This window comes from Pogoniulus pusillus, chromosome 4 (assembly GCF_015220805.1).
Source record: "Pogoniulus pusillus isolate bPogPus1 chromosome 4, bPogPus1.pri, whole genome shotgun sequence".
Lineage (NCBI taxonomy): Eukaryota > Metazoa > Chordata > Aves > Piciformes > Lybiidae > Pogoniulus > Pogoniulus pusillus.
Window position 1 is genome coordinate 37,733,616 of NC_087267.1, and position 16,483 is coordinate 37,750,098.

The 16,483-nt window shown below is 37.9% G+C and overlaps 1 protein-coding gene across 4 annotated transcripts in view; it reads right to left on the bottom strand.

Annotated features, from left to right (window-relative positions):
• Positions 1-16,483, bottom strand: part of SEMA3D (semaphorin 3D) — a 141,969-nt gene that overhangs the window by 36,764 nt on the left and 88,722 nt on the right. For all 4 annotated transcript variants that reach the window (XM_064142587.1, XM_064142585.1, XM_064142588.1 and 1 more), the window contains exons 8-10: positions 13,065-13,207; positions 1,069-1,183; positions 622-691 (exon numbers count right to left, since the gene is read on the bottom strand). In XM_064142587.1, the coding sequence (XP_063998657.1) occupies positions 622-691; positions 1,069-1,183; positions 13,065-13,207 (328 nt within the window). The remainder of the gene's footprint in view (positions 1-621; positions 692-1,068; positions 1,184-13,064; positions 13,208-16,483) is intronic.

The window sequence follows — 16,483 nt, forward strand, 5'->3', positions numbered from 1 at the left end:
TGTTCTCTGGATATACTCCAGGACCAAAATGTCTTTCCTATACTGTGGTGTCCGGAATTGAGCCCAGTATTCAAGCTGTGACCTCACCAGTACAGGGACACCATCATTTCCCTTCTCCTGCTGAGCATGCTGTTTATGATACAGGCAAGATGATGCTGGCTTTCAAGATGCTTTATTCTTCCATAACTTCTCTTTATGGAAACACTGAAATATCACTTTAAAGCATAGAGGGGTTTGACTCTAAGAAACAGCTAATGTCAAGTTCTTGCTTACAGAAACAATGCTTTATAGCAATGATTTGTCTTAAATAGTAATGATTTTTTTCCTCAGTAAAAATGAGTGAAACTTGTAAGTTCAGCTAGACAATATTGAAATAAATGCTTTTGTTAAATTTTCCTTACTTTTTACAATAATTCTCAAAAGTCAGGCACACAAAGGTTTAGGGACATCACTAATTATTTCAATTTATGAAAATATTGTCCTTAGTGGCTGTAGCCCCAGTATTGCCAGCCTTATTCCAGCAGTCTCTCATCACTCCCAAGAATCAGGATCTAGTAACAGGAGGAGTTGATAAAATTCACAAGGAAGATCTTTACTGTTTATTTCCAGAGGCACACATACCTTGTTGTAGTGAAGACTCCATACACAAGTGGGTTTCTCTCATCTCTTGTAGAGAGCAAGAATATGTCTTCTGTAACAGGAAAACATTTTTTTTTTTTTAATGGAACATTCACTGAATATTTCTGCATTTACCCTTTGTTATTTGGAAATAAGTAAATATACAGTAGTGCTTTATTTTTCTCTGAATTTTAACATCTTCCATGTTAATTTGGACTAATAGTCTTCTGTCATCTGTCAACTTGCAGATAGTCTGTTTTTTACAAAGTCAGATTTTCACATTACAGCTTTTAGAGTGAAAGGGAAGCCCCTCATATTTCTGATCAGACTAATTCCAGTTATAATCAGCAACTTCTGATAAAAGCCAGAGATATTAAGAGAAGTAAAGTTAAAAAACAAACTAATAAACAACTCACATCAAAATAGACCATTAGGGATAAATCTACTCACGCAGCTCATCAAAGTGTGTGTCTGTTCCCTCAGAACCAGGTATCGAACACACAAGCCTGGCTTTCAGAAAAGTAGTCCACTTGTTTATGAGGCTCCTTTGTCCTCCCATATCATTCTAACAAAAATGAAATTAAAAGACTTAAATATTAAGCAAATAAGAAGAGTTTTAACATGTGATATTTGATTGCAGCCCAATATTGATTGCATTTCTTCAATGTGATTCCAGAGTTTGATCTCACCACAAGAAAGACAGTCTTTTTTTTCTTTCACCATAAATTTGCTTGTAAATATCCACCCTCTTCAGATTCACTAGGAGAAATCTCTATTTTGGGTTTGATTTTTTTTTTTTTTTTTGTCAATTGGCTTTTCAACTCCAAAGGTATAGAACCAGCCAGTAGAGAATTCTGGGTGGTGGAAATTATGCTTGGCCCTTCAGGGCTGTATATTACAGGCATTCTAAAAGTTTGTTTTAAGTGCTGAAATTCACTTCACGAGGAGTAACAGGTCTCTGGTAACACACTCTACCCATTTTCCCTTTTAATGTATTTGCTGCTTTCAAATAGGTTAGCTCAGCTGGAAATGATTCCTGTTAATCTGCTGCCTTGGCAAGTCTTGTTCCTACAAGAATTGCTGCCTCCTCTCTTGATTCCCCGAGGTCCTGCCAAGCCTGAAGCTTTGCATCTAGACAACAGATTTATTACAAAGGTGTCAAAATTAGCATCCTGAAGCCAATAGGAAAAAGAAGCTCCTCATGTGCCTAAGGCACGTCAGCTAACCTTTGTGGTGTAATTGAAACCAAACAATTATAAAGATGCAACAAAGGATCTTGAAAAGGCAGAAATGTAAAGCTTTTCCTTCCTCTGGAAATCTGAATAGCTAGCAGTTCTTGCTTTACAGGACTTCTACTTTGATTTGTGATGGATGCAGTGCAACATCACAGCAGAGGAGATGTCTTTAACTGCCTGACTAGGATCAGAAAAATGGAGACGAATTCAGATGTGGTGGAAAAATCCTCCTTGCCTAGATCCTGCTTCTGTCATCACAGGCATTCAGTTGCTGCAAGAGACAGGAAAGTACACACTTGTGTTTTATCACTCTGAAGTCGTGATTCAACTCAGCATTTTCACAAATACTTATTTTAAATATATCCTTTGAGTTCTCAAAGAGTGGTGTGACCAAAATACTGTGATGAAAGAAAGTAGTCTTAACAAGTGCTATGTGCTTTTAAGTATAAGATTCCACTGAACCTAATACTGATGTACCAGTACTTCCTCACTCTCAAGCCAGGATGCAATAACAGCATCGCTATTTGAATTTAAGAGACATTAGAACAGATATTCTTACATATCCAAAAGCTTCTAACAATGCTGTACAGCTACTAAAGGGGTAAGAGCAACTCACTGATCAACCAGCACTCCATGACTGCCTTCTGAAGTCAGAGCGTGACAAATTTATGGTGCAGAAATGTAGAGACCGAAAAGATCTTTCATTAGGCAGTTGCTCATGCAATATACTGACATATCCTCCAATATGGTTCTTCCTTCTGTCATGGCTGAATGAAACAAAATGTCCATTTTACTAGGAGGATGTTTTTGTTTGTGTTTTTCAGGGTTCTGTTTGTTTGCTTGCTTATTTAAATTGGCAGCCATAGAATGCTCTTAAATTCTTTATGACATCTCCGAATCACACAGTACCTTTAATTTCCTGATATGTTCCCAGGATTCACTGACTAAGAAGGTGACAAAGGCTGTGACAATTTTATCAACAGGTAGAATTAGGTCAGCTCAGGCCAGGACTATTAATTGTATAGGCATATCTTTGTTAGTGGAGTCCCAAGTAGCAGCTGTCTTATGAAGCTTTGGAAATCTGTTTCTAAGAAAGTTCATCCCTTCCTTCCTAACACTAATTTTGGTGCCTATTAGTTCTGGTTTTGACATGTCAGGTGCTGGAGAACATGCAATTATTTTCCTTTCCTTTAGACCATATGGCATGAACACATTAGTTTTGCATCATATTTGCTTACTCTGTTGTAGATTCCTTATCCCATCATATTTCATGATTTTTGGCCTCTGAAAGGCTGGACAAAGGGCATACTGGCCCAAGTAATTTTTGATACCGAGTTGCTACAGAACAAAGGAGTCTCTTCTGTGGAAAATATTGTTTAATAATATCAGTCTGAAACAAATCACTGATGTGCTCAAATGCTGTGGGCTGGATCTAGAGTATGACATTAGTACAAAACAAAGCACAGGCTGGCTAGTCGGTGGATTAGAAAAAAAGTGTATATGAGAGAGAAAATCACAAAAACAGAGGCCAGCCAGTGTACAAGTGAAAAAAAATAAGGATTCAACACACTGTTACAGAATCTTAAGCAGACCACTGGATTGATTTATACCAAGTAAAGATTTGTTTCAGCCTCGCTGGAATTGTGTGCTGAACTGGATACCCTGAAATGGTTTTGGACGACAGATACTGGCACTGAAGATAGGGAATGCTAAATATTCCATGGAGATGAGACAAGAAGACAAAATGAGAGTGCCTTTAATTGAAAAAATATGACTAATCTACTAGGAACAGTCGAGCAGCCACGACTGAAATCTTATCTCCCAAAATATCACTTCTAAGAACATTGGATTAACGATGTTTACTATAAACTTTGTTGCAGTACAGATGAATGCACTTAGGACTGTGTATTTCTTTTTGAATATAAATAAAGGTTTAATTAGCACTTACTGCTTTGTAATCTCACAGCTTTAACAGATACAGATAACACTTCTGCCTGAAATTCCTTCTTTTTAACAGAAGGAAGTGCCTGTAAAATCTTGGCTACTTTTGTTTGCTGGAGTTAGAGACTTAGATAACTGCCAACTAGAAGGTAGGCAGTTAGGTCTGTTATTTGTTGAGGAGATATTAGAAGAAAACAGCACAAAGACTTAAACACAGAAATTATCCAGATAAAGGGCAAACAATCCAATATGATTTTAAGAAATCAAGCAGAATTTTATTCTGCAGAAGTCCTACAATTCCAACCTTGTTCAGTGAGCTGGTTCCAAACAATAATTTGTTGGAGTGAAAATCCATGTTTCTAACAAAGTATATTAAGAATTCAAACGTCTGACATACAACTTAAATGAGCACAGGTAAGTGTTGTATTGCTGACATCCAGGAAGAATGCTGTTTAAATGCCACAGTGTAAAATTTCATATTTGTTAGGTCATATCATATGCCTTTCTTGGGAGACTTTCATGGAAACCTTAGTCTTCTGAGCTGAATTTGATGCATAACTGAGGGAAAAATATTTTTTTTCAAACTCTCAGGTTAAAGATAAGTTTCACATTAAATTAAAATCCATTAGAAAAAAAATATTGTTCTAAGAACAAGTGACTTAAAAATTCACTTATACAAAACAACTCTGGTGTATTTATTTTGTGTCCTATTGTATCTTACGTATTAAAATGCAGAAATGTTAGTCTTGGAATCCAGTAGGCAGGAAAACAGATGGTAACAAAGCTAAGGAACATCTGTATCTTTGAGATTTTAAACCTCTTATTTGTTTGTAAGTAACAGTGACAAATTGAATATTAGAACAAAAAGTGTAGTTTTCTGAAAATCAATCAACATCAAACATGTCAAACACCATGATTCATAAAACTTTAAAGACAGTAGTTATCCTGAACAGCCTCTTAAATCAAGTGAGGGGGGGGAAAAAAGACAATGAGTGGAATTTCTAGAGGCAGGTTATTAATTAAAGCCAGTGGCAAGATTTGCAGAAGGATCACCCAAAGTGAATTCCTGACCTGAATAAAAGGCAGTGCTGGAGAAGAGAGGGAGAAAGTGCTGAAACTGCTAAAGGCCCTGGAGCCCTTTTCTTATGTGAAGTGTAGCTACATTACAAAGCCAGCAGAAACAAATGGCATTCCCTGCAGTAAGGTCTTACATTAGGAAAAAAAAAAAAAACCTCTAAGCAGACTATATAAATGGAGAAACACTCAACTACCTACTTTGGTCTTTAAATTCATGTTCATATTTAATTATTTTGTTTTACTTTGCGTATTTACCCCTTCACTATTTGATTATGTACTGACCCAACAGATGAAACTAAGATGTTGTCCTTCAGGAACTCAGATTTAAAATTTATTGCCCAAACCATACTGACATCAGATGAAAAGCTTCCTTCTGTTATTTCAGCAGGTTACGAGTCAGATTCAAACACATCAAGCAACACATGAAGTGTGACTTGAGAGAAAATAGAATATAAACAAAAGAAAGGAGGCACATGTGATTTTAGATTTGTGGCTGCTCTGTTCTGCTATAGATACCTTGAGTAAATTCGGGAAAGTCAGTTCACTTCTGTGTCTGCACTCTGCACGTGGAGCGAGAGTGGTGGCTCTACTTAGTCATTCATTGGCATGAAATTAGAATGAAGCTCAAGTAGCTGAATGTATGGGAAGATGGCCCACTATAAATGAAAATTTACATGAGACCTGTTGTTAAAGTTGCCACTCTAGGCATTCACATATTTCTAGGCATTAAGACAATGGAAAAGGTGGTCCTTATCACAACCATAGCAAAACCTGCAATACTCCAGGCCACATCTACTATAGAAAAGCCCCCTGACCTGTGAATTAAACTGTCAGCTTTGAGTTCCTTCTTCTCAAGTTCCTTCTTTATTATTTCATTTGGAATGGCAATGTACTCTGAGTATGCATAACGGCCTGGCTCATTTCAGAAAATTATTTTTATTTTGGAAAATAGATGTTTTTCAAAGAGTAATTTTGATAGAAGATAGAAGGACTCTTCCACTAAAAAACAGTCATCTGCCTTTATTGCTTGAAATGAATGTCTGGATAATTATTTTCTTCAACTGGATACATGCAAGTGCCTAAAGTCACCAGTATGGGACAGTTTGCCCATAGTATGTACAACAACAGACTCTGAACTGAAAAACATAAGACCATAAAAACAAAGATAGATCAACATTTTACAGAGTCCTTTAGAACTTGTTATCCTGAAACATCTGTTTTTACTACAATGTGTTCAATCAATATCAGCAAAGCCTGAACTATAAACTCTGGTACATCTTCCTATTAAATGCATTAAAGGGAAAACAACCCAGGAAGCTAATTTCATCACATCAGAAATTTTCCCAAATCACAAAGTCATTATTTCCTACTCTTAGAGATATTTGAAAATTAGAAGTCAGAGTCTTTGGACTTGACATAGGAACTGCATGTCAATTAACTCTGCAGGCTTCTCATTTCAAAGTCAGTGGGTTACTGACAGCATCATCTACAATGAGTCTCTCTGGCAACTGGGATGATTTCCAGAGTTTGCTTCAGAGGTTGTGCAGCTGCATTTCTACAATCCAGTTTTTAAAGCTATATCTTGACACTGCAATCTCTTCATTTTCCCTAAGGCTCAGTAACATTCAGTTACACCTCTTCATATATAGAACATAGCTTTCATATTTTTTCTTCATTTGCAAATCACGATTTTCCCCCTCAAAATCCCCACCAATTATGTTGTTGAAACACACCCATGGGAGACAAAAAATATATAAAACTTCCTATACTCATAGAATCAACCAGGTTGGAAGAGACCTCCGAGATCATCCAGTCTGACCTATCACCCAGCCCTATCCAATCAACCAGATTATGACACTAAGTGCCTCATCCAGTTTTTTCTTGAACATCTCCAGGGATGTCAACTCCACTCATGCCTGTATCTTTGCCAATAAGGTATATTGGGCCAAAAGATCTGACAAAGTCTAATGTTATATCTTTTAATTAATCACAATTAGAAATGGATAATATATGGAACTGGCCTGTTTCCAATGTGTCAGCCCTTAAAATGAAATAATCTTGGTGAGCATCTGTTTTTCTATATAATTTGAAAACTTTCAAGTGGAACATAACATTCAAATATCCAATTTGTAAGTCTAAGATGAGCTGGATGCTGAAAGAGTCACTGCTGCGAAGATGCTCCACAGGAAGATGAAGGCCAAAGCTTTTCTAGGGATGATATTTCCAAAGCAGTTTTAATTATTATTGTTGAGAATCAATCAAACAAACAAATAAAAAACCCAAACCCCTGTTTTCCATGGCTGGCACTGTGGCTAGGGAATATCGTGGTGGCAAAGAAAGTGTATGTAATATGCACTCACTTAAATCTCGTCTGGAATGAGTTGCTTCCAGAACTGGAAGCAGGAGAACTGCATGAGCATGGCTCTGAGCCCAGACTAATTAGCCCTGCTGAGAACATGTTAACATGGCTATTTTGCTTCCGGGACCCAAGCTAATACCGCTGAACGGTAAAGCATTATGCTATGCGAACAACTCAAATGGTCTTGGAAATAGATCAATTACCTACACAGTGATGCATTACACAATGTAGAAATAAAAAGAATGTTAATGACCCAGTTATCCCTAGTCACACTAAAGACATGGCTAGACTGCTTCCAGAACAACAACAAAAAAAACCCTCTTAACTTTTACATATAAGCAGCCCCGTGGCAGAGCCCACTGGAGACCCTGGGCTCAGCCACAGAGGAATAGCTCCCTCTTGCCATTCTGAGAATACAAATTGCCTTAAAGCACCAGACAAGAAGGAAGGTCACAGCCTTGAACTCTGGCCATGTTCAGGGCTTTGGAAATAAATCACATTACGCAAAGGTGGAATGCAGGGTGTGTCCTGGGGTCTCCACTCAGGAACTCTTAAAATGATTACATTCCAGTGTGTTTAGAAAGTAAAGTTTAACCAAAAGGGCTGTGCCTAATTGCTGTATTCCTGTCCCCAGGTACAGCATGGTATATATGAGGGTGGAATGGCATACAGAAAGAAAGGAAAAAAAAGAAAGACAAAGAGCTCACTTGTTCCCACTACTACAAAGGCCTCTTCTGGATACTGAACTCTTTGGGAAATATGGGAAAGCATCAGGGGCCGAAGTCTGATTTCTTGGCAGCTAAAAGTCTCAGAAATCAGTCTTTAAGACTGCATGCTATAACTTCTTCAAAAACCATTAAAGAGAAGCTTGTAACATAGCAAATGCAAACCGCTGTAATAATAAACAGGATTTTCATGCTGCAGCAGAGAGACTACTGCTTTTGGCTAATTTCCACTCCATTCCAATAGAATGAGGTTATAACTATGAAAAAATGTGTTGCTACATAAAAACAAACAAAAATCATACAATCATAGAATAGTTTTCATTGGAAAAGACCTTTAAGATCATTGAGTCCAACTGTTATCTCACTCTACCAAGTCTGGTGCTAAGCCATGTCCCTTAGCAACACATTTCTGCATCTTTTAAACACCTCCAGGGATGATGATTCAACAACTTGGGAAGCTTATTCCAATGTTTGAGAAGCTTTTAGCAAACCTCAAAAAATTTGTAATACTCAATTAAAATCTCCATTGGTACACCTTGAGGCTGTTTCCTTTCTTCCTATCACTTGTTATCAGGTAGAAGAGACCATCACCCACTTTATCTTCTCTTATGTCATTGTAGAAGGTAATAAAGTCTCCTCTCCACAACTCCTTTTCCAGACTAAACAATCCTAGTTCTTGCAGCCACTTCTCATAAGATCTGTTTTCCATGCTCTTCATCAGCTTCATTGCCCTTCTCTGAACTCACTCCAGCATTTCAATGTTTTTATTGTAGTGAGGGCCCCAAAACTGAACACAATACTCAAAGTGTGGGCTCACCAGTGTTGAATACAGGGGGACAAACACTTTCCTAATCATGCTGACCACACTGTTCCTGACACAGGCCAGGATGATTTTGGACTTCTTGGCCACCTGAGCACACTGTTGGCTCATGTTCAGCTTGCTGTCACCCAGTACCTCCAAGCTCTTTTGTGCTGGGCACCTTTCCAGCCACTGCCCCAAGCCTGTATAGTTGCACAGGGCTGCTGTGTCCCAGTCACAGGACCCAGTACTAAACCTTGTTGAATCTCATACAATTGGCCTCCCAACAACCTACCCCATCACCAAGTTCTTTCTTTGGATTCCTATATATTAGCATTTTCATGTCTTCCTTTATTTAAGTGGGAAAAGTAGCAGAGAAATTTATGTCTTTTCTAGGGCCATATTTGCATGTATGTGTGACCAGATGACAATTTTGTCATGTGTACAAAAATGTAACTGATTTGTTACTTGACTGCAGAGGGCATGGATGCTGCAATGCTTTTTTCAACATCTATCTCAGTTGGTGATAACTGATTCAGCAGTGTGGCTCTGAAGACTATGAAGCTTTAAAAGCCCCTGTTTTCCAGAAACAGACATATGTGTGTTCATGCTCTTAAATTAAGGTTTGTATGACCTTACATATGGGTATCTGTACGTGTTTTTAAAGGCAAAAAAAAATATTGTTGGATAATCTTGGGGTTTTTTTCCCATTTTACTTATGACCTGTTTTTTGCAAGTAATCCAATAGGTTACAATTTATGCAAGTAGGAACATACTATAAGTAGTATCAGGTATTGCAGATAAGTCAACGATACTTTCTCTGCTTCCCTCAGCCCAAAAATAGGAAACGTCACTTGACATGATAAATGACACAACTGTTTCTGAAAGTGACTGTTGAAAGCACTTCCTCCAAATTCATACTGCTATCCTCTAGTTATATACATAATGCAGATGACGTAAATCTAAGTTGGTCCCATTTAGCCCTTCAGTGACTGTCTTCCCCCAATGCATGCTTCAAGACAAAGTACAGTCTTACGGACAGGACAAGTGACAGCTGTTGGACTCCGGGTGAGGAGCTGCCGGCAAGAGTACTGTAATCTTATGGGGCTGAAAGTAGCTGGGAAAAGAAGGAATGCCTTCCAGACAAGTTTTTCCCTAAGGGGGAGGATCAGTGAGAGACCATATTGTTGAGGCACTGAAAATTAGTTAAAGAATAGGTTGCATTGACCAACCTTCTTATTAGAAAAAAAAGCCTATTCCCATTTCAGCACGTTTCGCTGGCATTAGTGTGATGAGCCCTAAGGCACAGTGAGGTAGAAAGCCACCGAGTTCTAATAGAAGTAAACCTGTGTTTACAGCAGACAAATGATTTCAGAATTTGCTGGGCTCCTCACACCCACTGCTATTCTCTGCTTGCTAGGGAGAGAAGGCAAAAGCTTAACTTTGTACAGTACAGGTCACACTAATGAGACAGTGCAACTAGAAATTGTTATGTTATCAAGTCTTGCAACCAAAGACACTGATCCTATATCAGAGAGAATTAAACACAGCAGATGTTTCACATCAGAGCACAGACAATCTTAATACACAAGCAGATACATCTATTTACATATCTGTGTTAAGCACCCATAATTACATTTTAATTATAATAATTTGCCTTTTTTGTTTCCAGATAAGTGTAAAAAAAATCACAACAACAACAACAAAAAAAAACAGAACAAAACCCACCCAAAAAAATTCCAAACACTACAACCAAACCAACAAAAAGAAATCAGAAGCCAGAATTTTCTAGAGAATGCTGCATCCATTGAGATCTGCTCAATAAATATAGGAGACAATGCTTTACTTATCAGTTTCCATTGTTTTGTTTGACTATTAAAAATAAAATTAAGCCCCTCTTTTTCCCAGTAATATAATTACTCTACAAATTCAGCCTCATTTGAAGTATGACTGTACATAGTCTTTTGGATTTCCTTCCAATAGATTTGCTTTTATTATGATAGCTTATCTCCTTTTTCTCTAGGTAAAGGATACTGGAGATCTCTAGCTAATATATCTTAGTTTACTATATTCGCTCATGTGTCTTGACTTGAAAATGTCGTCTACCAATTTCTCCTAATGCATTAAGTGCTTTCTCATAATCAGCAAATGCCACAGCTAGCAGCAAATCATACATGTTTGCATTTCCATTTTGCCATTAATCACACTGCTGTGAAATAACCAGCTAAAGATTATCCATTCTGTCATCTGGCTAAAACCCTACTAGAGAACTGATTTATGAATGACTTTTTTGTTTCCTTAGCACTTTAGGTTAAGGACAGAAGTGTGAAATGGCTGCAGCCACTGACATATTGATTAGAATCATAGAATCAATCAGGTTGGATGAGATCTCCAAGATCATCCAGTCCAACCTGTTCCCCAGCCCCATCCAAAATCAGTACTTTGCTGGACTTCAGAGAAGCTGTGGATTTACACTTCATACAGGTGTTCACTTTATCCTTCAGTGTGTGTCTGTTAGTTGAATGGGTGCAATTCTCTGAAACACCTTATTGCAAATCACAAACTTCTTGTTTGCTTGTTTACTGATTTTCAAGCTTCAGAAGAAAGATCATTTTCCCTGCCGTCAGAGTCAGATTGATCAGAAATGCAAGTAAAAGAGAGCTTCTGAAACATACCTACTTGTGTGGTATTGCTGATACCTGGTTCATCACAAGAGAAAACTGAGAGCTTATATTTATTAATATCAGCACACCTTTGAAGTCCCATTTTCCTGACCTTTACTGGTGATTCCTTGGTGCCTGGATTTACTGGAGACCTAAGACAGGATGGGAGCACTTAAAACTGACTGCTTCTGTGCAGTATGTACAGTTCTAGAGCCCTCAACATAAGAAGGATATCAGACTGCTGGAGCGAGTCCAGAGGAGGGCCACGAAGATGATCAGAGGGCTGGAGCACCTCTGCTATGAGGACAGGCTATAAGAGTTAGGGCTTTTCAGCCTGGAGAAGAGAAGGCTCCGAGGACACCTTGTAGCAGCCTTCCAGTGTCTGAAGGGTGCCTACAGGAAGGCTGGGGAGGGACAATTTGCAAGGTCTTGTAATGACAGGACAAGGGGTAACAGGTTTAAACTGGAATAAGGAAGATCAAACTAGATGTTAGGAAAGGGTTCTTTCCAGTGAGGGTGGTGAGACACTGAAACAGGTTGCTCAAGCATGTTGTGGATGCTCCCTCCCTGGAAGTGTTCAAGGCCAGGTTGGATGAGGCCTTGCACAACCTGTTCTAGTGGGAGGTGTCCCTGCCTATGGCAGGGGGTTGGAACTGGATGATCTTTGAAGCCCCTTCCAACCTAAACCATTCTATGATTCTATGACAAGGGAGTTGATAGAGAGTATGTCTGACACAGAAGACAATAAATCCTTTTGTCTTAGTGCTGAGGGGACTGTTAAACAGCAAGCTCTATGCTGATTGATTTCTTCATTTACAGAATCTGATTTATCTTCCCATTATTATTTGAAGAGAAATATGTCCTTGATAGAGATGCTTCTTTGAAAGCACCACAGATCATGAAAATCTGAGTCTGCACTATCAGTGCCAGAGGAGTAGAAATCTTTCATAAGGTGCAAAATCAAGTGTAATGTAAGAGAAAGTGATGAGAATAATCATTGAAAGCAGAACTGGGGCCAGGTTCCTCTTGGCCAGCAGATCAAAGACTGCTTTTCTGCCCAGGGTATGAAAGGTATGGGCAGATGCGGTAGTAGCTCAGAAACTATATACAATTTTAGCTTTCCCTCAGCCCAACTGATTATCAGGAGTACGAAAAAACAAGTAACTGATCCCAGCTCTCAGTAGTGCCCAGGAATAATGCACTGAGCTAGGCTGAAGGGATGGGTTTGTGTATTCCTTAATTCGGTGGCCATTTCCATACAAAAAAAGAAAAACAACCCACAAATACCTTGCCATTGTGTACACTTCAACAAAGCAATCCTCACTGAAAGCTTATGAAACAAAGCCTGTTGCATATCTGAAAGCTGACACTTTATGATTTAGGCACAGGATTATAATTTATAAGCATTTCAAATTTTTAACAAGAAGTAAACAACCACTAACAAGTCTGTTACTCACACAAGTCACTTTCAGATGACATTAATGATTTCTGTACAAGCAAAATTGCTACAACATCTCATCGGATAGCAGCATTACCTTCTGATCTGAAGGGGAAAACAGATTTCTCATGGAAACTTTGGAGTTTTTGGGTTTTGGTTGGTTTTGATTTTTTTCACTTAAATAAAACTAAAATAGATAGAATCCTCACCTTACAAACTCTCCCAACTCGGGAAAGGATTGTCTTGTCAGATGTGCCACTATCTTGTGATGTCTCACGGAAAAAGAAGTAGATTTTGTCATCGTCTGGGTTATAGGTATCCGGGATGGGAAAAGTTCCAATGAATTTTGCACCTAGAAGTTCCCCCCCCCCAAAAAAAAAAGTCTTTTAACAATTTTTGAAGTCTTCATACTGCTGCTAAATTTCTTCTTTGATACCTTTATTTTTTTACATTTCAGATTCCAGTGAAATAAAAATATCAATATATAGACATCTAGTGACAAGTTTCATACTAACTGAGCAAAAAATGTGCTACAGATTCTGAATTATTTACTCTTAGTGTAACTTTTTGTATGTATATCTTACTATTACTTGCACAAATATGTAACATTGGCTATCATTCATTGCTTGAAAATAGGCTCTCAGTGCAAAATATTTCCTGCCTTACTGCTCTTGCCACCAATAGCAAGCACTAAGTGGATTTTCTGAAGTCACATGGTAGACTTTAATTTAATTGCACATTACAGCATTCATGAGTACAGAAATACACTAATGTGTCCTATAGATGGAAGTGCAATGGAATGAAACAACTTTTATTGATCCATGGGATTAAAAATTCAATACAAATGACAGCTTTCCCAAGTTAAGCATTCCCTATGTATCTGTGCTATAACAGTCTTACAGACTGTACCTACCAGATCCAGCACAGTGCCAAGCTGGGATTATCACATTAACACATCAAACTGCACAAATGAGTGATCAGTCCAAAGGACACAATTCTTCATTGTGCATGAAAACAGAGTAGCTATATCACCATAGGGGTTTGTCTGGGTTATATGAATGTGGGTTCTATTTGCAAGAAATGTTGCAGTGTGCCCTACCTTAACATGAGTTGGTATGGCACTTCTGGTATCTTCCATAACAAGCTTAGGTGTCTCTGCCTGCATCTTACAGTTATGACTATAGGGCTAAGAATTTGATTATCTGTCCTTCACTGTCTTCCTGATCTTCCTATGACCTCTAATTCTGTTCTACCTGCTCACCAGTTGTGGACTTTTGTTTATGGGATGGATTTATTTTATTACTTTTCACAATTTGCACTAAAATCAGAAATTAAACTAATTCCAGGGGGCCCTGACTGCAGCAGAGGAGTTAACATCATCTTGCACAAATTAACCAGGTACTTGTGGAAGTGATTTTTGAGACATTCCCCAATGTGCTATAATAAATGAAGCTCTTCTGAGGGCACATGGATCAATGATGTTTTTATTTAATCAGAAGTGGCTATACAAATACAGTGCAAAGAGACCCTTGAATCTAAAATACATTCTTTCAGCAATAAAGTACACAGTCTTTGTCTCCCATAAGCAGGCAAGCTGCAGTAGAAAGCAAGATTGTGTAAGATGATAGGGCAAGAGAGCAAACTGGTGATATGAAGGGAAATACTTTTAATGTGTCTTTATGGTTTTGTCCTTTTTATAATGATGGTTACTTACTTTCAGGAATTTTCACCACAGACTCTACAGTACACTTAATACAAAAGAGGGCCCTTGACTCAAAAGTCCACAGGCAAACATTTGAGAGAAAATGGAATTGATGTGTTTAAGTGCTGAATGTAAACTTTCATGACAAAAGAGTAAATTTATGGGTTGGAGTAGTCACAGTGCAGCTTCCATTTTAAACCTTTCTGTCACTAGTGAATGGCATCATCAGAAAAAAACAAATTATGCAGGCATCAAAATCTATACATTTAAGTCACGATTTCCAAATGAATCTAAAGAAAATATTCAATTACCCTCTGGGGGCTGTATAACCACTTTGAAGATTCGATCTCAAAGCATGAATAAATACATAAATACACTTCCAGTATGGCTTCTTAAGAATGTGGTTAGCTAAATAGCTATTTAATAGGAAAAAAAACAACCCTGTGAAATATTTCCATAGCATGCTTTTGAATTTCATATAGATTTCTGTTTTTTTTAAATCCACATTAGCAGAGCAAAATGTTGAATATATGTTGGGGTTTTTTTTCCCCTTTTTTAATTAAATTTCATTGCTTTACTTGGCAAACCAAGTGCAAAAACAAATGTCTCAATACCAAATCCTGGAACACATTTAGAAGAATCTCTAACAACTTAAAGGAACACAAATATTTAATGATTTTAAATCAAAATTGAAAACACTGAAGTTGAAAGTTAAATCCAAACGAAAATACACTGTAAAAGATATGAACAAAGAAATTTAAAACAATTTTATGAACAAGATCATGATCTGAAAAGCACAGTATGTTTTGTAAGTCAGATATTTTCCCCACTTTTTGTAATCCATCCATATAACATGCACCAAAAAAAAAAAAAAAAAAAAGTGTATTTAAACCAACTGTGAAATAGGTTTTGGGATTCTTTGCATGGGAAAAAATTATATGGTCTGCTTTTCTATGCACACAGTTGTTCCCCCACTAATATTATTTTAAGGCTAAATTGCATGTAACCACAGAGGGGATTACAGGCATCACAAGCTTGGACAATAGGTGGTAAAATAAATTCAAGTGTCACTCATGTTTTTATGGCCCAGTGGAAAGACCTGTCAAAATTTCACTGCTGTGTTTGATGGAATGGTCATGTTTGCTGTTGTTTACCTGCTGGCTCTCACATGGATAAATGCTAATGCTGTTGTGTACTTGCTGGCAGAGGTTTTACACAATGCAAGTGTGCACAACTTAGTAAAAAATACAGAGATACAAGACTAAGTAGGCTCAAAAAAAGAGGAGTGCAAATATAGCTAATCCCAGAACATGATGACATAAGCAATTTAAAAAACAGTGAGAGGCAGAGCTCTGTGTAGTTGTGCTTCCAGAAACGTGTGTCATGAAAAAATGCTCACCTCATTTACCTTGAACTATCTAGAAGTCAAGCTACTAACCTATGCTTATTCATGTCCTCTCTCAGGGAGGGTTACAAGGAAGAAAGTGAAAATGAATAATTTTATTTTAAGACATATTCCTGCTATAGATGGAGTGAGTCACCGACTGGAAGTGTCACCTGTCTGTAAATTGCAGAAACAAGTGAAACAACTGACCCCAGACAGGATGCTAACTTCTGCCTTTTAGAGCTAAGTGAGCTGAATCCCACCCAAAGTTTACAGGACAAAGAAGTCATTGCCTGCAAGTCTTTGTCCTGGCAGTGATGAATAAATTGCAATGAAAAGAAGTTTAAAAAAAAAAAAAAAAAAAAGTTGAATGCAGTTCAGGGAAGCACTCATTCCATTTATAGTTTTAGCTTCCTATAAATGAGGCAGGAAGGTGCAGTTTAGTGCATCCCCGTATCGGGCATGGGTACAGGGCTTGGATATCACATCATGGGATGCTCTCCTATTCCCATCGGGCTGCAGCAGGGCAGACTCAGTTCCAG